We start from the raw sequence: 24,157 nt of genomic DNA on the forward strand, positions 1-24,157 counted from the left end.
CACACACACACACACACACACACACACACACACACACACACACACACACACACACAGACTTGAGCAAAAACATTATCCTCCGCCTTCGCCTCAGCGATAACCATGGTGACTGTGGTGGGATGTTAGGTTAAACCCCTCGGTACAGTCTGTAGACACCACACAGAAGAAAATCATGAATCATCTTCAAACTCTGGTTTCCCAGTTAAAGTTTCCATGTTTCTGTAAAAGTCACGCAAAGGACACGGAAAACATGTGGGGTGAATTAAAAAGTTCATGTGTGTGTGGATCAGAGGAAAAACAGGTTGTTGCTSAAACAATGCAGTCAAAGTCCCTTTAAGAAATGTGGATGTGTTTCTCAGAGAATAAACTCCAAATTTAAATAACGTGAAGTTGTTTTTTTTTTCTTTATTGTTGATGGAAACATGGTTCAGAGCTGTCACTGTGAGCTCGTGGCCTTTGAGTCAGTGGKGTAATAGGGACCAGGTGGTGTTATTATGAGCGAAAGCAGGAGCTGTAAAAAAACTCATCAGACAGAAACTCCACCTCAGGTCGAGGAACAGAAAATCCTTGTGTTCAGTTCAGGCACAAAGCTGAGTCCCTCCTCAGATCTGAGTGGCTTTTGGGTGGGGGGTGGGGGGCTCCTAATGCAAGAGTGAAAGCTGACTCCCTATCTGAGCTTCCATAAAAAACAAAACATCTGCATGAATGACCATCGTCTTTTGTTTCTCATCATATCTAATGTCGTGTTTTTGTTATTATTTTAAACCTGAGACAAGCTTTTTAATGCTTCAATCTTTGGTTTCAGCTCGCTGCAGGATGACTTCATGATTCTGCATGAGCAGGAGTACGACAGCCTGCTGGAGTGCGTCTTTAAAACSGAGTTCATCAGCTTACTGGCCCGAAGGTTCGAGGAGAAAACCCAGAGGAAACTTCCACTCAAGTTTAGTAACACGTAAGTGAGCAGAGAGCCACAACAAGCAAAGGACAGAAAAACAACTACCTCTTTTAAGAGACTGCAACAGAAGTGTTTTATTTAGCTGTAAAAAAAAATCTGAGGATGATGAAAATGTTATTTCATTCATGGACTTTTCAGACTGGAGATGAAGTTGAAGAAGGAGAACTGGGGCTTCCTGAGCGGGGGCAACTCCAGACAGGTGGTGTTTGTGCAGGGGCAGGGAGACATTGCTGTCTTGAAGCCTTCGAGCAAATCTCTGCAGATCAGCATCGGACCAGGACTTCCCAAGAACACACGTGAGTTTCAGTAGAACTACAGCTGGACCAGCGATTGTAGGTCTGTGGTCTGGATCGGTGTKTTTAGATTTAACATGGTTGATGTCATTCAGGCAGTTCGTTTTTTTTTTTTGAGACATAAAATAAAACACTTTTTGTTTTGTTTACTGAACCAAAATGAAAATTTGGAYAAACTGATTTTYGTAGACACATATGGGGGTGGGGGACTTATTTCTATCAGCAGAATGGGTTGGAAGATAATTATTTGATGTTATTGTTTTTTTAATGTCCTACAGGCTCTGAGATGTAAAATAAGTTTGAAACTCAATTTTTGAAAAAATCTATAAAACTTGAAAAAAAAATCTGTGCAATTGCTCTAGATACACCTGCAAAATGAGGGAAAATCGGTGTAAATTACGGATAACTTGACATGTATGTAATTTCTGAAAATATCTCAGGTCCAACAAAGCAGAGCTTCAGTCAAAGTCGCTCCAGTGTGCCCAGGTCCCACCAGAACAAGCCATCAAGAACAGCACCAGGACCCCCAGGTACCCCTGCTCACAYGTCCCAGCACATCAGCAGCTTCTGCAGCCGTCGGCCATAAAACCAGCTCCTGTCTGTTCTCTCTGCAGTAGCTCACCAGAACGGAGGCCCCAAAAACACCAACCACATCGCCAACCAGAGGAACTCGCAGCACCACAGCCAGAGACACCCCCCACCCACCAGTTYGGCTCGCCCCTTCCTGCCCAGCAACATCAACCAGCTGAAGGAGCGAGGGGGGGGCGGCCGGCAGCAGCCCAACCTGGACTGTCTGAGAGTCCCCGACCAGGGAGCTGCAGGGTGAGTCCAGCACACAGACCGGCTGAGAGGGGAAAGGTTTAAAACATGCAAACACAATTACTTTAATCTAAATCAGCCAGGAGACTTTTTCCATTGGTTCCCAAAGTTGTGAGTCACAAAACATTAAATTTGGGGTCTTGAGATGATTTCTTATAAATAAAGTTGGTTTAACAAATTATTAAGTATATTTTTGTCATATTTTATAAATTAAATGTTATATGTCAATAAAAGTACTATTTCTAGTCATTATCACCCCAGTTTAATTGCAATGTTATTTTATTTTTACTTTAACCAAAGATAGTTTGGGGTCACAAATTTCTGTTGTTTTGTGGTTCAGAAGCTAAATAGTTTGGGAACCAATGAGTGACATGATTAGTTCTTGAAACTACTGTTACTAATTAAATGAACTTGATTAATACATAACGAATGCTGTTGCTGACCTTTAAACCTATAAAAAAGCAAGCGTGTGGTTCACTTAGTTCAAGTTTAAACCTCTTCTTAAAGAAGTATTTTATTAGTAAGGCTATTTATTTATTTAAAAAAACAGTTTTGACTTACAGTGCTTATGTGTGTTTTTTTGCTTCACATGCAGCGTTACAAACCTTTAATCCAAAGGGCACCGTATTCACACAATAATAATCCTGGTGTTGTTTYCTGAATTTGACATAATCTGGCTAATTCGTTCTTTTATAGTTCTGGAGGCAGACGGCCAGCTCCAAACGGAGAAAAGTGAGTTTGGGGTGTTTGCGGTGTTTTGGGTGGTGGTTCAGGACTAAAAGGAAAACTTCTGACCATATTAGGTCATCTGTTGTTTTACTTCCCTTTGTTGCTAAATCTCTGGTATTTAGTGGGACTCATTCAGTAAATATATCATACATACAGTGTTCATCTGTTCATCTGCTTTCTAATGGCATCATCTATTGTTTCCTCATCTGATCCTCTGTTAGTGCAGTCATTCACTCTGTCCTCTGTATTCTGATTGAAATGGAGTTGATTAAATTAAAAGACTGACTGAGGATCAGTTGTTTCTGCTGTGTTTGGTTTATGTGCWAAGTGAGCTCTTGTCTTAGATCACCATCTTGTGGCTGAAAAGTGAACTGCTGCACAAATCATCTGGTGAAAATCATTTTAAATATACTTTGATTTTAGTCACTTACAAGAGGGGAAAAGTGAAAACATTTTATACCGAAATCMCAGTGCCTTCCTTGGCATTCAGATGGGTTGTATTTCTGTTGTTGAGCAGAAACTGAACTGTTGGCCTAAAATGATCAAGTTAAACATCAATCCATATGATGGTTTTAGTGGGGTTAGAGTTTGTAAAAATACCTTTTTATTTAACCTCYGTTACATTCTTTTGTTACTTTTGCATTTACTTGTGGGAATTCCTTTCATCTATTTATCTTAGTCACTTCTTTTTTTTTCTCAAAAACTTTTCTCTTTTTTAAAATTCTGATTTTAGTCCTAGACTTATGAATTTATTGACAGAATTAGAATTTTTTCATCTTAAAATGGTTTTTCCTGTTTTAATCTCAGAATTCTAAGTCAAAATTCAGATTTTAATCACAAATCAAAAAAAAGTTTGCGTTCTTAGAAAAAAAACCTTTTTGCTGCAATGCAAAAACAATCCTCTTCTATTTTCAGTCCTAATGTGTGGTATAGTAATCTAAACACAATATGATTGATGTTGGTTCAGTGGTTTTTAACCTGGGTTCGATCGAACCTAGGKGTTCGATGAGCCGGTCTCAGGGGTTCGGTGGAGCCTCTGCCGCGGAGGTAAAGACACACTTGTGTCAAGTCATGATGACATGCCCCGCTTGGCCATCACTTGCTGCAGAGGATCACGTTAGATTGGCCARTCAGTCTTAGTCACTTCTTTTGCTGTTCCAACAAACGGGTATTTCCCTGCTGAGGAATGAATAAGTTTATTTTAGTCTATTGTAGTTTAGTCTTAAAAAGCTCCACTCATGGGTTTGTCACCCAGATTTATTTGATCYTGTGGACCTCTATTACAGCTTTATAAAAACTTCTCAGAACTTTTCTCTACAAGTGATGTAATAATGCAGCCTCTGAGAAAGCACTTGTTGATGGTAAAKATTAAAATCTGGAGGATCAATAAAACTTGGAGTCCTATAGATGGGGTTACCTCTGTGATTGCATAAAAAAACTTTTTAGATGATTCTACAGAATGTGGGGTTGTTACACCTGTGCAGGTGGATAAATAAATCCTTTCAGATTCRCTCGTCAGCCTGATTGATAGATGAATCATTTCTTCAGCGCCCTGCTTTCAGCTTATCCTTACTGCTTGGTTGTTTCTTCTCTTGTCTTTTGATGCTTCAGTGCCCACAGACCTTCCGTCAGCAGACCTACACCCGGAGGAGGACGACCCAAGCCCACACCAAAACCCAAACCCCACGTGCCTCAGTGCAAAGCCCTGTAYGCCTACGACGCTCAGGATACAGACGAGCTCAGCTTCAATGCCGACGACGTCATCGACATCATCAAAGAGGGTAAGTATGGCCAAAGAATGGTGACTTCTTTAGTTTTGTTTTTTTTTATTTGGATGCTAACGCAGTCATGTCGCTGAGCAGACGCGTCCGGATGGTGGACAGGACGACTCCGAGGGAAGCAGGGACTTTTCCCCAACAACTACGTCACCAAGATCTAGGAGCTGCTGGTTTTCAGTACGAGGAGCGAGAGGCCTGCTGCGTTCCCTCTGACCCCCTTCAGAGGAYGGGACAGAGCCCACAGTGGGAGAGACGGACACTGAGAGACTCTTCTTCTACTACTGCCTTATGCCACACGAATGTAACCGTCGGTCACGCCAGCAGACCAAACATCTGTCGGAATCAAAACGAGGCTCTTTTCCAAAGACCAGGAGGCTGTCGGGGGGACCCTGGGGGTCCGTTTGTTTCTACAGCCTCTTTGAGTACTGAACAAACTATTTATTGTATTTATAGATTTCTGTATTCCCCTTTTACTTTCTTTATAATATCTCGCTGAGGATTGAGGCATTGAAAAGAAATCTGCTAAATCTCTGGGACCAGGCTGTGAATTTTAGTCTCGATGTTTTGCTYTTTGATGAAGGTTTTAACTGTTGAAGCAAACATCCTTGTGTCAAACCTGAAGGGACTTCTATTTTAACAAGAATATTTATTTTCATGGAAAGCTGTAACTGTAGGAACAGACACTCAATGAACGACAACTTAAAAAAAGAAAGGATTTTTTTTTTAGTATCAAAGCAATATTTTTCCAAGTCTCTTCTGAAAACAAATGGGCATTGCGGTAATGTGGGGAATCACCTGGAAAAACCTCTGTCATCTGGATTTTATTGTTGTTTTTGCTCTTTTATGACACCGGTATATTTGAACCATGTATACTGTAACTTGAGCATGCTGTCGGTGGTGTTTTAGCACTTTACTGGTACAGGTACTACCTTGGACACGGACACCATCGCTCCTTCACAGCCWATAAGTTTAGTCTGAAAAGGACAGATTGCAATGCAATAAGCCGAGTTACTGAGAATAATTTGTTTACATGAAGCAAAAACTCTTTTTTTCCTTTTGGTCTAATTCTGTATATGTGTTCATTTGCAGGAATATGCTTGTTTTTGAGTAGAACTTAAATTATTGTTTTTTTAAATTATCTTAAGAATATTAGCACACTTTTGCCCCTGAACCTTTGAAAGCCACAGGCTGCAGCTTCAGGATCATCACAAACTGGGGTTCATGGATTTCTCTTTGGCCATTTGCAAAAGACTGAGGTGACAACCGTTTGTTTTGGTTGGTGGTAACTGTTTCTCCTTTGCAATGCTGTTGCAGTACTTCCACATTTTGCAGTCACATGACCAAGTCACGCTGGAGTCAGGAAAAACTGCAGACTTCTGTTTTAACTGCACCCTTAAATATAATTTGGACTTTTGAAYGCCTCCTTGTGCAATACACACCAGTAGATGAGTATTTTAATAAAGCCTGTACTGTTGCGTTATTACAGACTTTTCTCTGTTCTTATGAAAGCTCTAAGTTTATTATCCTGACAATAAATTAAATATTATGCTATATGAAGGAAGACGTGAGATAAGTGGAACATGTTTCGTGTCTGATGAGAAGACACTCATCACCCAGTGATAAAGCCTTAAACAACACAGGTAAAGATTCCCTGCACTGGATTCATTTTTTTAGACCTGGAGGTCTTGATTTACAGGGTATGGTTTACCTATTTCTCCTGCAGTTTTTCCATTAAAAATAACATTTTTGAAACAATTTTCAAACGTTCCATCATATGTCCCTGACTGCTTACATCTCTAACTGTTGTACTTTTCCAAATTTGCCAAAAATAATCTTTATGGTTTTGATCAACTCCACGTTCTCTGTACAGCTTTTGTGAAACTCCATGTAATAAAAGCTTTCTCCACATCATTCAACATTCTGTTTCTAATGAGAACTCATGTAAAAACAATGAATACTAAGCTTAAGAGTTTTATTTTTTTTTGCATTTTATATGCATATGAACTGAGCAAATTCAATAAATAAGCGAGCAGATGGAAATTGAAAGTATTACTGTGAAAAAACAAGACGTGTTGCTTTTCTGCCAGTTAAATTAGAGGATTTGATACGTTTTCATAGTAATATACAAAAAACTGAATGCATCATATACAGCTGTGAAAATTAAATCAACACATCCAGATATTTTAATGCAACTTTTAGTTAAAAGTAATGCTGCCATTTGAGTGTCCGAGTACAATAATCGGTTATTAAACTCATTTAAGTGGGTGAAGGACGACACCTAGTGGCCTGATGTCACATCCTGACAGTGAAGCCCAAGGAGGAAAGGAWTTCATGTCATGTCTCCTTTAATAGTCTTGCTTTTTTTTTTTTTACCGACTTTTCTCCCCACTTTTTTAAAATAGCCTCCCCAACTTTAAATTTAAAAAAATCCTAACATTCACTCCAAGTGGAAATCAAAAAAGGACTCGACAAGAGTTATCCAAGTTTATTAATATTATTTTCAAAACTAATATAAATCCCACATAATATAATCCTGGTGCCTTAAGTCAATGAATGCATGGATACCTGCTTTAAGTACTGCATTTCAACACTCCGTTGTTTTTTTCTTCCTTTTTTCTATTCATCAGAGTGGAAGTACATGGCCTCAGCACACAGTCTTATTTAATATTATTCTCCTACTTTTTCTTTCTTGTGCAAGTCTATGCGAGTGAGTTAATCAACAGTATTAGTGTGTTTTTTTTTCTTTCCTCTGCATCCGAAACGGACACATTTGCTCAACTATAGAGAGACAAAACGGAAGAAATGGGGGGTAAATTGTTTTGAAAAGTAAGAACAAAGAGCAAATATCGATCTCATGGTGAGGTGTGCGTTTCCCTCTGAGCACACACACAGATTTTTAAAAAAAAAAAAAAGACAACACCACTGTCAGTATCAAATGAACATGATCACCATTTTTGCAGGCTCATATGAAATTTATAAACACACGCAGGCCTGAGATCCTCTCACACAAACCTATTTAAGCGTCGCACAACCCCTCTGTGGAGAGAACGCCAACCAAACYGACGAAAAGATTCACAGCAGTTCCCGACAATCGCTTGGTTTTTGAAAGAACAGTCAAGAGAGGTGAGGTGACATTCTTTTCCTTGCTTCCTAAATTACATAAGATGATAGTGACAACAGTGCCGTAGTCAAACGAAGGTGCAGGAGGGAGGTGTAATCGTAGCAAAGCATGTGCATATTCTGGGAGTGAGGTGAACAATGGAGTTTATTTTCCACTCTAGAAATACTGGGTGTGCACAAATACAGCAGCTGATCTGTTAACATGTTTCCCTAATTAGGAATGTCTTGATTTGTACTTAAAACATCTTTCACTAACAATCCACACCTGCTAAACATAAAACTAATCAATACGATGATTGGTAAAATGAATCCTGCAATGTATTTTTTTCCTTTTTTTTCTAAAAAAAATTATCTGGAGGTTGACATTCTATTCTAGTAAAGCAAGGCATTAGGTTTACAGAAATGCATCTTTACTAGAGCAGCTCCCTCACCGGCAACTTGCTGGGCCATTTCTTAGCCCAAGTTATATGTGCAAAGAAATGCATTGCAAGGAAACATGCAGAGAAACAAAACAGAAATGACACTTTTTAGGAAACAATCAAAAGCTACATAAAAGCTTTATAAATACAATAAAATCTTAAATCCTTAATGGAGAAATCTAGCTGTTGTTGTAATATGTGAGAGCTGGCACTCTAGGCTCAATGTTTGTTTGTTTTTTTAATTTTATCCTTTTTTAAATTTATTTTTATTTTCTCGCAGTAGAGCTGCGCAGGTAATTCATGCCATCTTTGGTTGACTGCAGTACTGAGGAGGAAATTAATATGATTTTAAAATAAATTCTGAACAAACGAAAGAGTTGTTTGAAAAACAGCATCAACTCTCGGCTGACAGCTGCGCCTCAATGTCCACTCTGCAGATGGGGCACTTCTTATTGGTGAGGAGCCACTGATCCACACACAGCTGATGGAAGAGGTGCATACACGGCAGGCGTCTGCAGGTGAAACGGAGGAGGCAAATGAGCCAAAATGTACCTCAGAACATTTCCTTAAACAATGCAGAAATCAATGATCTGAAACAAGCTTCAGTAACAAGAACAGTGATTTGTACCATCGTGAACATTTGAGCCTAAAATCTAGTTTTTTACCTCTAAGTCAATAAATTATGTTGACTAGAGCAAACAGAAATAAGTTTAAAYGCTTTGAATTTGAAAATAAAAACTTTAGACATCATATAATCTCAACACTGAATGTAAAGGTTTATTTAAAACCTTCAGCCGACAGAAAACCTTCGCTTTTATTAACAGCAGAGCTCAACCAACCAAATTTACCAGATTGCCAGAATTTTTCTAAATAAAAATCTCTTTATTTAAAAAAACGTATTTAGTTCAGGGAAAGATATATAAGAATTAGAAATAAAACAGCAAAATAATTAAGTGATCTTAGTCAAAAGAGACTTCTTATTGTCTAATGATGAAAATAAAATAAAGTGTCTGTTTGAAACGATTATAAATATCACTACATTGAAAGTCTGCACGAAGTAAAAACTTTAGGTGTGTTTTAGATAGAGGCACATCGGATACCAGATTCAATACTTATTTGAACGCGTCACCCCCAATTTACACAGCGTCCGCTTCGACCTCCACAGTGAAAGCTCACTCATTATAACTGAGAGAATTTACACTGCCTGCGCCGGACAGCACAGGGTGGCGGTGCAGGGCAGCAGCGTGCGCGTGGTGATCTGCCAAAATAAGATTCAATCCTATTGTTGCTGAACGACAGAACAAGTGTGTAGGCAATCTACAAAGATCATACCACACCAACAGACTATATTAGCTATATTAATAAATATTTATGGATATATTTATACACATATGCTGTCAAAATGTATCATTCTGTTTGGGTAGACGATGGTAACATGAAGTACATGAATACACATAAAATACGAGTGGATTTTATTCTGAAATTAGAAGTTTCAAAAAGACAACAGTGACGTAGTTTAACTGTCCGTCCTCCACAGAATGAATTGTTTTGATCTGACTTCCACAATTATCACAGGCTTTAATGTGCATTCTCTCATTTCCTGCGCTTGCTCCTAGGAGCACGTCTGTGCTTCGTACCGGAGTGAAGCAGACGCAGTGTGAACTGGGGTGGAAACAACTGACGGAAAACTGCACAGAGCAGCGTAAACGCATGCAGTGTAAATTGGGGGTTAGTTTACACTTCAAGTGAAACGTTTGTCAGTTCCGTGTTTAAGAAACATATACAAGTTGAAAGAAAGCCTTATTTTTGATTTTATTTATTTCAACAGCTGTATATTTGAGTTCTATAAGGAAGGAGAACCACATTGTTCTAAATAAAAGAAATATGCTTTTAAAGTCATTGTGTAATGTTTAGGTTCTAACTCAGTAAGTTCTTGGTATTGGTTTTTGTTATTGGCAAGTACCCAAACTAAAGTACTTGTACTCATAATCAATTTGAGAAAACACTGATATCAGGACACCCCTAGTTTTAGATTAAAAACTGTTTTTTCCAGTTTTGATTAATACAGTCAATGTAATTGTCATTTTTAATTACAGATGGAATAAAAACAAATAATTCATTCATTATGGATAAAGCATAACTGTTAGACCATAAAAAAGACAATTTGACTCATCAATAGGAATTAAAAATTAAAATTCCTTTCTGCCAACAGGGGGCATAATTTTGTCTTAAAAAAATCTGAGCATTTGCCAAAAAGCAACTCCATCAGGCTGCTAATTTTTAGGCACTCTGGGATTTTCTGCTGATTACGATAAATCCTTTGGGTTTTGTTTTCTTTTTTAAAGGAAAAAATAAATTCCCATAAGATGGAGGCAATCTGAAACAACAGCACCTGCGATCCCACCTGTTTGGAGGTTCACAGTCGCATAATTTAACACACTGAAAACTGTAAGCAACAGGCAAGAAAAACACCCAGGAGGCGTGCCATTTACCTGACATCCTCCCCCTCCTCCAGTATTGACAAACAGATGGTGCATTTCTCTTCTGTGTCTTCATCTGCCCCCTCGTCTTCATCTTGCTTACCGTGCAGCTTTCTCTGTTTTTGAGAAACATTCGAAAACATGACTTTTGATACGCAGCATCAGCCAACAAAGTAGTTTCATCAAAATCATTACAGATGCTCAGTAATTTCACTCAAACTGCTCATTTATGCCAATAAATAACATTAAAAATATGACATACATTAAAATATACAACATTACCCCTCAAAGTAAAGAAGTCTTTAAAGAAACATTTTAACAAAACAAACTTAAAATTTGGGAACAGAGAGAATGGTCATTTTGTCCTGAAAACAAACAAACAAAAAAAAACTTTTCTCCTATTTTAACAATATCAAATTCAAAATCAAAGTCATTTACATCAAATACAAGCCGAATTTCCCAGCCCCCAGAAACAACACTAACATCTACTATACACGTGAGCAGAGACATGTTTCCAAATTGAATTGTTTGTTTTTTTTTCTCACCGATTCTGAGGTTGCGTGCATATTTTTCCCAATAGATGCCCAAGCTTCAGGGGTTAACTGTTGGTCAATGTCTCTCTCCAACACCTTCTGTATTGGGTGGCAGGGTGTGAGATTGCTTGCTTAGATACATTTGAAAACCTCTAAGGAAACCTTTCCCCCAACAATATCTTCACAGCTGCAATCTCTGGTAAAAGACACTACAGGATTTTCTAAATGTCAACATCAGATGTTTTAAATGAGCACAAAAGACCAATGCGCACTCTGTCCCAGAATATGCTGCAACAGACATGCACAACTACATCCAACACCTTCAAAATCTATGATTCAGCAGTGCAGCATACACACTGTGCTTACCTTTTTGTACTTGTGTGGGTAGGTGCACCTCTCTATGGTTCCCTGAGAGGCTCCTCTGTTCACAGTCCCCAGTCTTTCTTCTAAATGTAGCAGGTCCTGAGGAAAGCCGCAGAGAAAACATTTTCAGGCTGAAAGAATATACAAACTATAGGTCTGTAAAGAATACGGTTCCTCCTGCAGGTCTGCTGATTTTCAATCAATCAAAACTCAATTTCAACTATTGACAAAATGAGTTCCTTTTGATTCACTCAGTCCAGTACATGAAGCAYGGCCTGATATCCCCCAACTTCATGTGTTGTACCTCGTTCCTCTCCCTTAGGCAAAATCAGTTCTATGCAAAACATAACATTTTGTTACCTAGTTCCTTCAACTCCTATTTTCATTTTCATTCAATCACCCATTGTGAAGTACTGACATGAAATTATTGACACACCAATTTGTTATATTTGATGAAAATATCTATGATATATGTCTGTATCATTTTACATTACATGCACTGACATGATGATATTCTGCCTTGTACTTTTACTTTTTTATTACTTCATTTAAATATTCAACACATTTTTATACATTTATAAATGCAATTTGTACTCATTACATTTAAGGTTCATTTAAAAATAATCAAAAAGAAGTCTCTTGAAAAACTAAAAATAAACCAATAAATTGAAAATGACATCTAAATGTTCCAACACTCCCAGGGCAGGGATGATTTATATCTGCAGTACAGTGTTTTCCTCTACCTGAGGTTTGTCATGTTTTTTTCCCCAGATATGTGAATTCATAAACACACATCACCAACCAGAATAAACTTTATTTAAAAACGCCATAAGACAGATCTTGTGTTTATTTAAACTCTGAAGCCGATAGACTCCATTTTACCTCTCGTCTCCAGAGTCCTGTAATGCTCAAGAAAAAGATGTTCAAGAGTTTCATCTTCATCACAACCACTCATTGGACATTTTTTATTYAAACAAAACAACTCTTGTACTTTTAACTAGTGCTGGGCATTGATTAAAATTCAAATTTTAATTGTGATTAATCTTGAATAATTTTTTTTTGAGAAATGATTACTGTGGCTGAAAGTTACTGTTCGTATGTTGGAATACACTCCATGTGTGATACACTATGTACATTATTTTTATTGTGTTCTTCTTTTTATCTTCTTATTGCTTATCTCTTATTATGTTTTCATATCTTTTGTTCCTCATGCACTCATTTGAAAAGACAATGAAACCTCTTTGAATCCTTGATTAATCTCATTATTATGCAAAAAAAATTATGACTCAAAGATGTTTAAAGCATTTTTCAGGTATAATAATAAGGTACAAAGTCTCTTATTGGTTGAGACGAGTGATGATACMCAACTAAAGCAAATAGTGATCAAGATCAAGAATGCAACATTAACACGGTAACGTGCCCRGCACTAACTTTTATCAYAACCCAAACCATTTGTCTGAAAACAACACATAAAAAATTTAAATGAATAAAAAAGGCATACTACATGCAAAAGGTTATGAGATCATAATGATGATCCTATKCCTGATCCTAAACTGTAAAACCATGGAACTGTAAGACAGTGCAGGTTTTATTAACCACAGTGTGGTTTTATGGTAATTTAAAAATACAAAACACTGATGAACCAAATCATTAGCCGAAGGAAAGAAATCAAATTATGAAGCAAGCAAAGGTCAACACCTGCATGTTCTAGTATGCAGTATCCGTGTTGCTGCTGCTAACTGAATCAATATGCTGTTAACCTCCAAGATAGCAGTAATGAATCAAATCGTGTGAAAGAAATTACTATATATCAATTGGAAGCTACTTCTATAAAACAATTTTCATAAATGTTTTTTAAAGTTTGTTAATCCCAGAAATTTAGAGTTTTTCACCTCAAGGACACCGATATAGAGAGCAAAGTCCACGAGTAAAACCAGCAACTATTTAAGTTAAGCAGAAACTTCTGACAAGTTCAAAATAAAGTCATTAGGTAAATATACAAAGGTTGTTAGTAACAATGGCAGTGACAGATGAAGACCCTTTCTGCATTTCTCCCTCTGAATCAAAGAAAAGCAGTTCTCACCTCGTAGCTTCTTCCAAAGTTAGTGATTCTAGATGAGATGTACCTAATGTGCGGGTAGGTCACTTCAGAAATGCCAGTGTGCTGTGAGGGGAAAAAAAAGCAGTGCAGCACAACACATTACTGTTAAGCCCTGGGAAAGCATTTAGAATATAGCATGAATGTTGTATAGTGGAGAGAAATGTGCACACTATAGCCAAGTGAAAATCATTTGCAAATCTCTATTGTTTAAATTTTCTGGTCATGATGTGCCGGTGGCTAAAACTGAATCTGATCTTTAACAAAATAACTTAATTTTAAAACAAAGTGTGCTCGTGGCAACGTTGTAATGGTGAAGGTCGGAGATGTATACATATTAAAACTAATGAATAACATCTCAAAGCTGCAAACTAAACATGCATTGGATGTGCGAGTCAAGGATACAGGATTTGTTGAGTGTGCACTTGAAATGCTTGATGAGCCTCTGGTAATTGCTGCTGAATTATTCATGTGGTTCACAAAAGCATCCTTGAGATAACTCATACTATAAATAAGGGGGATCGGCACAACTAATCTCAGATAGACTTTGCATTACATGTGCGTGCATGTGTGCGCGTGTGTGTGTGTGTGTGTGTGTGTGTGTGTGTGTGTGTGTGTGTGTGTGTGTGTATGTGCTGAGAGTTTCTCTAACCATGATGGAAATGGGGAAGTGGTGCAGTCTTGGGGGAGCATGATAGTGGGGCAGGTGGGGGTGCAGATGCCCTGAAGTGTACGGAGCCACTGGAACACTAGCCTCGATGCCAAGCTCCCTGTTGACAAACAGCAACAAGTTGTCAGTACATCAAAACCTTTTTAAAACTAGTGTTTGTATTTTCAGCAAAACACAGCTAGAAAGCTTGATGATAAAGAGATTTTTGCAGAAAATTTGAAAAGATGAACAAAATAATTTGCAAATTGTTGAAAAAAAATGCATGTTTGCTAAATTAGGCAGTAAGAAGATGAAACTATCACAAAAAGCTTAAATTAGCAGAAAAAACTCAAACTTGCTTAACTTGCAGAAAACAGCTGAAAGAAGCATAAAAAGCTTAAATTAGCAGAAAAAAGCTGAAAAAAACTAAAAAAAATTATTTAGTAGAATAGCTGAAAAGGCAAGAAAAGCTAAAATTAGCTTAAAAAAACAAGAAGAAAAGCTGAAGAAATATAAAAATACAAAATAATTTAAATAAATAAAAACCATAAGAAAGAGGTGAAAAATGCAACAAAGGTCTAACTATTTTGCAAGATTTTGAGGATGTTGAAGACAGCTCCATTTATTTTCAATAGCTGTTTTTCCATCCAATTTTAATTAGCCGCCAATAGCGGGAGGAAGGTTTAGCTGGAGCTACAGTCGCAGCTGGTACCAGTACCTGACAGCCAGCGGGAACAGCTGATCAACCATGTGAGGTAAATGTTCGCTACGTCAGAACTTATTCAGTAAAAAGCTTAAAAACGTTTTTGCAAAATAGAGGAAGTTTTTTATCGTGCCGTTTACATTCACCTTTTCTAACGCGATACTTGAAAATGTGCATAAAAAAGTTGATGGAAACACGGCTAATGAGAACAAAAAATGATCGAAGAGGCTTAATATCTCAAAAAGTATAAATAGCTGAAAAACCAAAAGCCATAGCTGGAATATCCTGAAGGAGCTGAAAGTTTGGATACATGAATTGTTGAAAGAGCATAAGAATTGTCAAACAAGACGTGTCGAAAAGTGGAGCATCTCAACAGTATGAATGCTTCATTGCATCACAATAATAAACCTAAATGTTTTTATTCATTCATAAACTCATTATTTCTAATACGGACCATGTTGTTCTCTGCTCGGGCTGCCGAGGGTGGGAAGACATAGTTTGTGGCACGTGGATGTGGTGTCCGTGGCCGTAGTTGGGGTGCATCCTATGAGGATGTGGAGGCGGGCGCTCGTGTGCTCGTCTGCAAGGAAACAAACCAAAACACACGGTCGACATACGAAGTTCTGCTTTTCTCTGCTAAACGCCACGATGCTGATACCCACGTGGGGTGCTGCATCATCCTCCGCCTCTGAACCTCCATCCTCTGCAGGATCTCGTGTTGATGGATCCGCTGCACCGAAGGCCCCAGAGGAGGCAGGTGGTGCGGCAGGGTCTGGTGGTCTGTGGGAAGGTGCTGGGCGAGAGGGGCACTTGAAGTGGAGAGGTGGTGGGCGGACAGNGGGCGGGGGGCACGGCGTGACCTGGCGGGTGGGATGACAGTGGTGTGTGGAAGGTGTGGGGAATGAGAAATTCGCCTTGTGGAGGAGGCTGAGCAGAAAGTTGGGGGTTTCCATGGGAATGAGGGCAGGCAGACGAGGGCTGGTGGTGCAGTGTCAGAGAGCCATCTGAAAATAAATTGGAAGAAAATGAAGCAAACTAATTTTATTTACTATAAATAAAGCTGGCAATGGTTAATATATTTCTTTTTGTTAAAACACCTAAAATATTCAGGCGTCTATCCATGTCAGGATTTTCCAGTCTGTGCCAGCTAAAAGCTTTTTCTATTGCAGTAAAGCTTCTTTTTGGAGAATTTACTCATTTTAAGTAAAATCATTGGTGAGTGTTTGTGGTTTTTTATGATTGTTGTCATCAACAAATACTTCAGACTATTCAACTGTGAGACCTGTTGATGTGCTTCAAGCATTTTTCAAATAATTCTTTTTGTTAAAAATCCTTTAATGGCAACAAAATTATACCATTAACCTGTTAACCTGCGGGCCTAAAATACCATAAAATGGCTTAAAAAGTACATACAAATTAAATGAAGTACTGATCTTGAACCCTTTAGAGTAAATTCACAAACTTGGTCTCTTTTTAAAGCTAATAATCTGAATTTTTTACTTCAGCAGTCATATTTTTTGTAACTGTAACTAGTATTTAGTTTATTGAAGTAAAAATACACAAAACTCAAGATACTTTTCTCCCTAAATTTGTATTTTTATAAAGTATCAGAACATGAAAGGAAGGAGATATTGAGGAAAAAATATACTGAGCTAAAATATAGCTTCCCAACTAATACCAGTTCAAATTTGGTAACAGTAGCATAAAATATGAACATTTGAGACATAATACAATCCAGCATGTTCCATTTGCATATTTGTACACATGTACAAATATGTCCAAACTGGACACATTTTCTAAACACTGTAATTTCTAAACGTTTCACCACAGAGACTTCACTCTGGGCTTAAATTAAAAGATAAAATCCCCACAAAACACATTCTACCATCCAAATTTACTCACAGCATGATTAAATTACCAAATAAATTATTAATATTCAGAAATATTTATACCAACTGGAGTACATTCAGCCAATCTCCACCAAAAAACAGCCAAAACACGACAATAAACAAATATATCCTCATTATTTATCAAATCATTAACATTCCACACAGCTTATAAAACCACCAGCAGTAAAAAAAAAATTGTTTTTCACTTACCTTTGATGCATATTTTGTCCTCAAGTATGAAGAAATCCATACTCGCAAAATGTTTTATATACTGTAATATGTAGAAATATTTTCGCTTCTCAACTGAAATTATTTATTTGTACCTGATCTTGTAATGGTTGACTTCAACTTGTTTTTACTTTTAAGACATTTCAGTCAAAGACAAACTTAGGTGAACTATGTATGATGAGTCATTCATTTAATGTTTGTTGTTTTGGGGGTAAACTTTACTGCCATCTTTTACAGCTGCAATAAAATGAGGAGCAACAAAAAAGGAGCAGAGCCACCAACACCCACAAACTCTTCCTACACCACAGAGCCTCGTCACACRGAGTCGCTCACCATTTTAAATTATTCTGAGCACCAATTAACTTCTTCTGCCTGCAGCAGCTCCCACTACACTTGGGACATTAACCACCAGTCTGTTAATTACTATAAGCATTAGGTTTTAGGAATGTGTGCTTTACTGTTTTTACTAGCATGATGACATCATAAATACATAATCAAAGTCTGAACAGAAATTCCTGAATTTCTAAGAGGAATTAAATCTTTTTTTTTTCACAGCAGATAGGGAGTTTACTTACAAGATGGGTGCATGTAATGTCTGCAGGGTTGGGGTTGTGTTTGYGGCTGAGCCACCATGGAGGAGCCAAACGAGTCCACCACAGCTGGCTGGCTGGGCCCAGGGGTGGCATGTGAAACATAAGCAGGAGGCCGTGAGGTGGAGCCTGGGCAGCAGGGGTCAAAGGCTGAAGTGCTGCCATGGAAACTAGCCCCACTGGTTCCACTGCTTCGAACACTGCTGTTGCTCAAATCCACTGGCAGAGTTTGCTGTAGGAGGAAGCAGAAATATTTAAAGAAAAAAAAAAAGGCAAAGGACAAGCATCTAATGTTCTCAACTATATGTGCTTTCATTATTTAAGACCATAATAAATATTTAACTCTACTTTTTTTGTTGTAAAATAGATAAAAACAATGAAATAATCTTTTTCACATTCGGTGTCTGTCAGGCTCTAACATGTTAATTCGAAAGAGCTGTAATTTTATGTGAAAACTAAAACAGTCACTCTAGCTGCTAAAACAGACTCCTGTTTAGCTAACACAAGCTATTAAAGTGGACATATTATACTTTAAAATCTTTCTTTTTCACATTTAAATCATTCAGTTGGGGTCTATATGAAATGGAACTGCAACGCTTTGGTCTGAATTCCTCCTTATTGCAACTCCACAAGCCCCTCTTTTGAGGTTGTCTCTTTAAATCCAAACAAGGCGCTTCATACCCCGCCCCTCTCCAGCTTCCATTCTAGTTTGATAGTGACTCCTAGTACACAACAAAATGCATTTAACGGCTAAAAAGTGGATTTTGCGTGATGCGTCCCCTTTAAATCAGAACATCAGTTTACCTAATAGCAGATTTATGTGAAAACATTCTAAGATTATATAATAACTGAAACTAGATCCAGTTTAACTATACCTGGTCATGATAGTGGGCTGCATTGCCGCTACTGCCATTGCCGCTGACTCCAGCGCAGGGGGCAGGCAGAGCMGTGGGCCGCTCCACGGGGCAGCTTGGCTCTTGAAAGGGTAGAGTGCCTGGGGGTTGGGGTGCAGGGTGATGGATGTGGTGGACAAAGTGGTGAGTGTTGCTGTGGCTGTGCTGAGAGCCGCCACTCTGCTGAGAGGATGACGCCTGCAGGCAGCTTGAATGGGAGTGGCTCAGGGACAGGTGAGCAGGGGAGGGGCCTCCGCAGGGGGAGTGCTGCTGACAGCAGGATGGGAGTCTGGGCATGGTTGCGCCTGAGTTTTCTCCTCCTGTACCTGACAAACCTGGTCTGTTGTCATCTGAAGAGAGCAAAATTAAACATTGTTTGACAATGACACCCCAATTTAGTATCAAAGGGACACAAAATGCAGAATATTCCAGAGTACTTTCCATAACCTAGAAGAAATTAAACTCTGACGCTTTTAAAGGGATCCATGATTAGTTGTAACATTAGACTTTATTTAATAAACATATATTTTAACTGTAAAATAAAGACTGTAAAAATACTGTAGGCTGTTTACTTTTTAAAAATTTTAAACCAAAAGTTTAAAAATATATTACACGGACGGGGCCATTTTATTTACATGCAAAGCATTCTGGGTAAATGATGACGATAGGTCCTCGGTGCGCAGCTGCTAGTGAGCTATATCCACCCTGAAGATTAATCTCAGACAATTTCTGACGACTGACTCTTTTAAATGAAACCAGAGAGCGTTGACAGAGAGGAGAAGGTAGAAATGACTCAGCCTGTAACTGAAAATATAGATGGAGGACAACAGAGCTGCTTCATGGAAGAAGAACCTCAGCTTAGCCTGTTAGCTTTAGTGTTAGCCCCAATGCTATCACCATATATATGTATTAGCTCAGCGCTACACATTCTCCTCTCGTCACTGAGGTCCTCCATCCACATGACAGAGAGAGGAACGCAAAAATGACTCAGCCTGTAACTGAAAATATGGATGGAGGACAACAGAGCTGCTTCATGAAAGAAGAACCTCAGCTTAGCCTGTTAGCTTTAGCATTAGCCCCGATGCTATCACCATTTACATATATATGTATTAGCTCAGCGCTACACATTCTCCTCTCGTCACTGAGGTCCTCCATCCACATGACAGAGAGAGGAACGCAAAAATGACTCAGCCTGCAACTGAAAATATAGATGGAGGACCTCAGTTTAGCTTGTTAGTTTGTCACGCTAGCGCCGAGCTAATACATATAAGGCAATATAGCGTCGGTGCTAGCACAAAGGCTAACAGGCTAAGCTGAGGTTCTTCTTCCATGAAGCAGCTCTGTTGTCCTCCATCCATATTTTCAGTAACAGGCTGAGTCATTTCTAACTTCTCCTCTCTGTCAACGCTCTCTGGTTTCATTTAAAAGAGTTGATCATCAGATATTGTCCAAGATTAACCTTCAGGGTGGATATAGCTCGCTAGCAGCCTCGAACCGATGACCTATCCACATCATGATTTACCCAGAATGCTTTGTGTGTAAATAAAATGGCTCCGTCCATGTTAAAATGTTTTAAAAAATTTACAAAACTAAACAGCCTACAGTATTTTTACTGTCTTTATTTTACAGTTAAAATATATGTTTATCAAATAACGTCTCATGTTACAACTAATCGTGGATCCCTTTAATATGATCAAAAATCTACTGTACATTAGGTAGTTTAGCATGCTTTACGCCATCTTACCCTCTGCAGTTGTGCGAGCAGGACCACTTGGCCTCTGTGTGTGCATACTATCAGGTATTGAACCTGCGCAGCTAGTGGAAGGGCCTGGGGCATCATTGAGCTCAGAGGTAGAGGCATGATGGGAGGATGATGAAGAGGACGACCTCACAGTCTGAGAGTGAATGCTGCTAGAAGTTGTTGGCACAACTGAGAGATCTGAAGAGTAAAATGCAAAACTGGCAATTCAAACATGTGTACTAATGGCAAATACACTTAAAAGATGAATAAAGAGATCATTTAGTGTGCAAATTATAAAACAGTGGTTGCTGTCTGCTCTGAAACTACTATAATAAATGAATGGTACTTGCAAAATCTTTTCTAGAAACACAAATATGAGTTCATGTGACCTTAAATAAACAAATAACCATATTTTCCGATCTATAAGTCACACTTTTTCGTAGTTTGGCTGGTCATGCAACTTATAGTCAGGTGTGACTGATTAGTTTTTTTTCTTCTTACTGACTAACATGAATCAAGGAGTAAACATTACGTCTGCAGAAACGTGTGAGGGGTTGGTGAAAAGCAGAGGTTACTCTTATTGCACTGAAAAATGAAGAAAGCTAATCGTGTGATGTGGATCGAGGTTGATGAACTTACTGGTAACTTGCTTGTTGGAATGCATTTTTGTTTTATTTGCGACACAACAATGGACTACAGCAAACGCTAAGGAAAAGAACCGAAGGCTGTACCGAACTGTTCAGCAGTATGACACTAATAATGAGAGGGTAGGACAACAGAGGATGGTAAGCTTTAGGTAGCTAATGTTAGCTTGTTGCTGATGTTGTTTAGTTGAACTTGTTGCAGTGTTTGCAAACATTTGACATAAAGTTAATCTCATTTGTCTTTTTTTCCTCTTCATGATGCATTTTTTCACTAAGACTTATACTCCAGAGTGACTTATAGTCTGAAAAATACAGTAACATTCTGACTGTAAAGCAAAACTGCTAAAATGGATGCATCATATGTGCTCACCTGACAATGTTTAGTCACAGAGAAACAAACAGTATTGGCATTTTTGGGTGCGCAATCTATCTGCTTTTCATATTTGCAAATTAATTTGGACCTACCTCTCCTAAGATTTACAAATCATCACTGCCCAGTTAAAAAGCAGCCCAGGTTTAAATAAGTTAAAAACATTTTGAAAACCTGAAAACTTAAAGCCAGTCAAGACCACATCACAAAATGTCTAAGAAGTCTAATTTCACGAAAGAAAAATGTAAGAAATGACAGTATTTTAACGCACACGACTGCTATTTAGTTTATTCTTTCACATATATTTAGATGTTTGCTTAGAAAGCACATTATCCACACAGCTAAAAATAGGGAAATAACAGAGGCTAACTAAAACTCAAAAACAGTGATTAGGTAACCCACATTACACTGCTTTGGTTCGAGGTTTTATTCTTGATCCATATTTACCATCCTCATCGACAGTGAGATCCACCACCTCCCCAGCATTCTGACGCAGTGGTTGGATGACAGTGGAGAGTCTGTGACGTCCACGTGGCTCCTGGAGACGACTTTGGGAGCAACTGCTGCCCCAAATCCTTCCCAGGCTCCCCACCGAGCGTGACCTATAGACAAAAAAAGAAAAGAGCACCTGTTACGCAAAACTACAGCACTGGACCGCCAGAGTTTTGATAAAATGTTCGCTTAAACAGCAGCTGTTCCGGAAAATAGATACTGGTGCAAAAAGTAAGTCAAAGTGTAATGGTGTTTAGATCTGTTCTGCAAAATTAGTAGAGCTGATTATACTTCAGTTTGCAGTAGAGAAACCAAGTATATGCATAAGAAAACCCACAGTGAAAAACTCAGATCCATAAAAATAACAACAACTAAAATATTTAAATATTTAGAACATTGCCTACTCTCTGCTATTAAAAACTAAAGAGAATGAAACCACCCATATGAAGGCTCAGCATGCTCTTAAATAGCCCTGCATCTAGAACTACCTCACTGATTACATCAAAATATTCCTATTATTTCCACACACCACTGCTCTGCCTTTGGCCCTTTTTCTTCTCTTTTTCTTTTTAATTTTCTCTCTCCAAGGCTCCTGTTGCTCTTCTTTTTGGCCTCTGAGACTGGAGTGAGAACCAAGGGAACAGCCACAAGTCCCTCCACAGCGCTGTAAAGCCAGGTGATCAGAGGGAAGAGGAATGGGCCCGAGAGACAAGGAACTGCCTGGGAGGGCCGTAAGGCGGGCTGCCATGGAGATTTTGAGCTGCAGTTCAATGAGAGCTCTTACAAATTACACAGCAGGAGAGGGGAAAAGGAACGTAGATCTCACAACATTTTTAGCTCTTTAACTCCTCGTGAATAACTCAAAGAAACATAACATAAAATAAAATTAAAATTTATTTGAATTGTCTATATAGATGCTTTTTCAGGTTTTTAACAAGAAAATGCTTCAGATGAGCTGGAGGTTTAATCTGGACTTACAGGATCAAAATGTCTATGTAAATCTCATAACAACCACCCAATTAAACACATTTATTATTACAAAAATTATTATTTTTCAAATTTTTGAATGAGTCTGTATCATACAAGAAACAAGACCTGATCTAAAAATCATCAAATCAAAGTGGAACTACAAGACGACACATAACATTTAAAATAGTATTTTTTTTATTCATACTGTTTTCTAAGATGCTTAAAATGACCTTGTATACTAAAAAATAAAGTGTGTTCACACCAAACACTGATTTCAGTCTGTTTATTGGTGTATCTGCTGACATTTATTAAATCTAAACCATATGCAGGGTATTACAATATTACAGCATTATGTTACAATTTGGGAAAAATATTGACGCAATCCTCTTCGTGAACAACATTCAGTTGAGTGCCGTCTTTCACCACATTCCCCAAATGTGTGTAATGCAGGAAATGCCTTCCTCAAGGCTGTTTACTATACGGGGGGGATTCCCAAATGCTCTGTGTCCATCTAATCAGTTTCCTTTGAGATATGCTGCACAGCGCACACAGAATTAAGAGGAAGCTCGATAACTACCACGCTTCATAAACAGAAAGCAATAAACTTGAACCCAAAATGCAAATACAAGCATAGAAACACTTTTGTTCCTCCGCACAAAACACACAGCTGTGAGAGTGGTATGCAGCTAGAGAGAGAGGGTGATGGTGGTGGGAGGGGGAGGGGGGCATCTAATTGGCCTGCCTTGTCTGTTTTGGGTTGATCCCAAGGAGCGGGACTTGACACTGGGGAAGAGTTGCAAATTAAGCCGACCTGGGATTATTTTGTAAATATCTGTTTACCGCTGTAAATCCCTCAGGGTATGAGGTGCCAGTAGAGAGGAAAACAGTACATTATAAATATGATCACTATGGGAATGGGTGGCTTGGCAATGATGAGGCTGTGCCGAGCCAAAACGATGTGAGAAACAAGCCCATGGGATAGACGGAGAGCTCAGAGCGAGTGTGCTGTGGTATAATGTGAAGTAAACTGCTGGCGATGATGCTGGAGACAGCTAAGGCTGGGAGTTTGGGAGTTAAAGAAGAGGCGAGGGCAGAAATTAATGTTAGAGCAGTAAACAATTTGTTGAATCAAACTGTTCATGAACAAAACTACAACTTTTTTATTTTAAAATATATTTTAGCATTTATTTTCCTGGAATCTTCAGTAAAGAAACATTTAATACTAATAAGTGTTTATTATAAATGCTATGTTTTTAAACCTCCATTCTTTTCTGGTAATGAAATGGTTCAAAGGTTCAAATCTAAATTTGAACACATTTGAGCCACTTTTCTGTCAAACAAACACACACACACACACACACACACACACACACACACACACACACACACACACACACACACA

At 38.4% G+C, this 24,157-nt stretch overlaps 2 protein-coding genes across 3 annotated transcripts in view; one reads left to right on the forward strand and one right to left on the reverse strand.

Annotated features, from left to right (window-relative positions):
- The window catches only part of myo1ea (myosin IEa), a gene marked incomplete in the record, with an annotated part of 48,344 nt that extends 41,859 nt beyond the window's left edge, over positions 1–6,485 (forward strand). Inside the window, 7 exon segments of one of the 2 annotated variants that reach the window (XM_014027518.1) lie at positions 806–952; positions 1,094–1,251; positions 1,689–1,778; positions 1,863–2,070; positions 2,764–2,799; positions 4,408–4,577; positions 4,659–6,485. In XM_014027518.1, coding sequence (XP_013882972.1) covers positions 806–952; positions 1,094–1,251; positions 1,689–1,778; positions 1,863–2,070; positions 2,764–2,799; positions 4,408–4,577; positions 4,659–4,735 — 886 coding nt within the window. 2 annotated transcript variants of the gene reach the window in all.
- Positions 6,486–7,044: 559 nt separating this feature from the next.
- The window catches only part of rnf111 (ring finger protein 111), a 28,200-nt gene continuing 11,087 nt past the window's right edge, over positions 7,045–24,157 (reverse strand). The window contains 13 exon segments of the mRNA XM_014027533.1: positions 7,045–8,625; positions 10,606–10,709; positions 11,139–11,225; positions 11,493–11,588; positions 13,573–13,653; positions 14,240–14,357; positions 15,394–15,519; positions 15,602–15,767; positions 15,770–15,943; positions 17,632–17,878; positions 18,522–18,889; positions 20,284–20,478; positions 21,742–21,896. Coding sequence (XP_013882987.1) covers positions 8,508–8,625; positions 10,606–10,709; positions 11,139–11,225; positions 11,493–11,588; positions 13,573–13,653; positions 14,240–14,357; positions 15,394–15,519; positions 15,602–15,767; positions 15,770–15,943; positions 17,632–17,878; positions 18,522–18,889; positions 20,284–20,478; positions 21,742–21,896 — 2,035 coding nt within the window. The 3' untranslated portion in view covers positions 7,045–8,507.

Source organism: Austrofundulus limnaeus, unplaced genomic scaffold (assembly GCF_001266775.1).
Source record: "Austrofundulus limnaeus strain Quisiro unplaced genomic scaffold, Austrofundulus_limnaeus-1.0 Scaffold5, whole genome shotgun sequence".
NCBI classification, from domain to species: domain Eukaryota; kingdom Metazoa; phylum Chordata; class Actinopteri; order Cyprinodontiformes; family Rivulidae; genus Austrofundulus; species Austrofundulus limnaeus.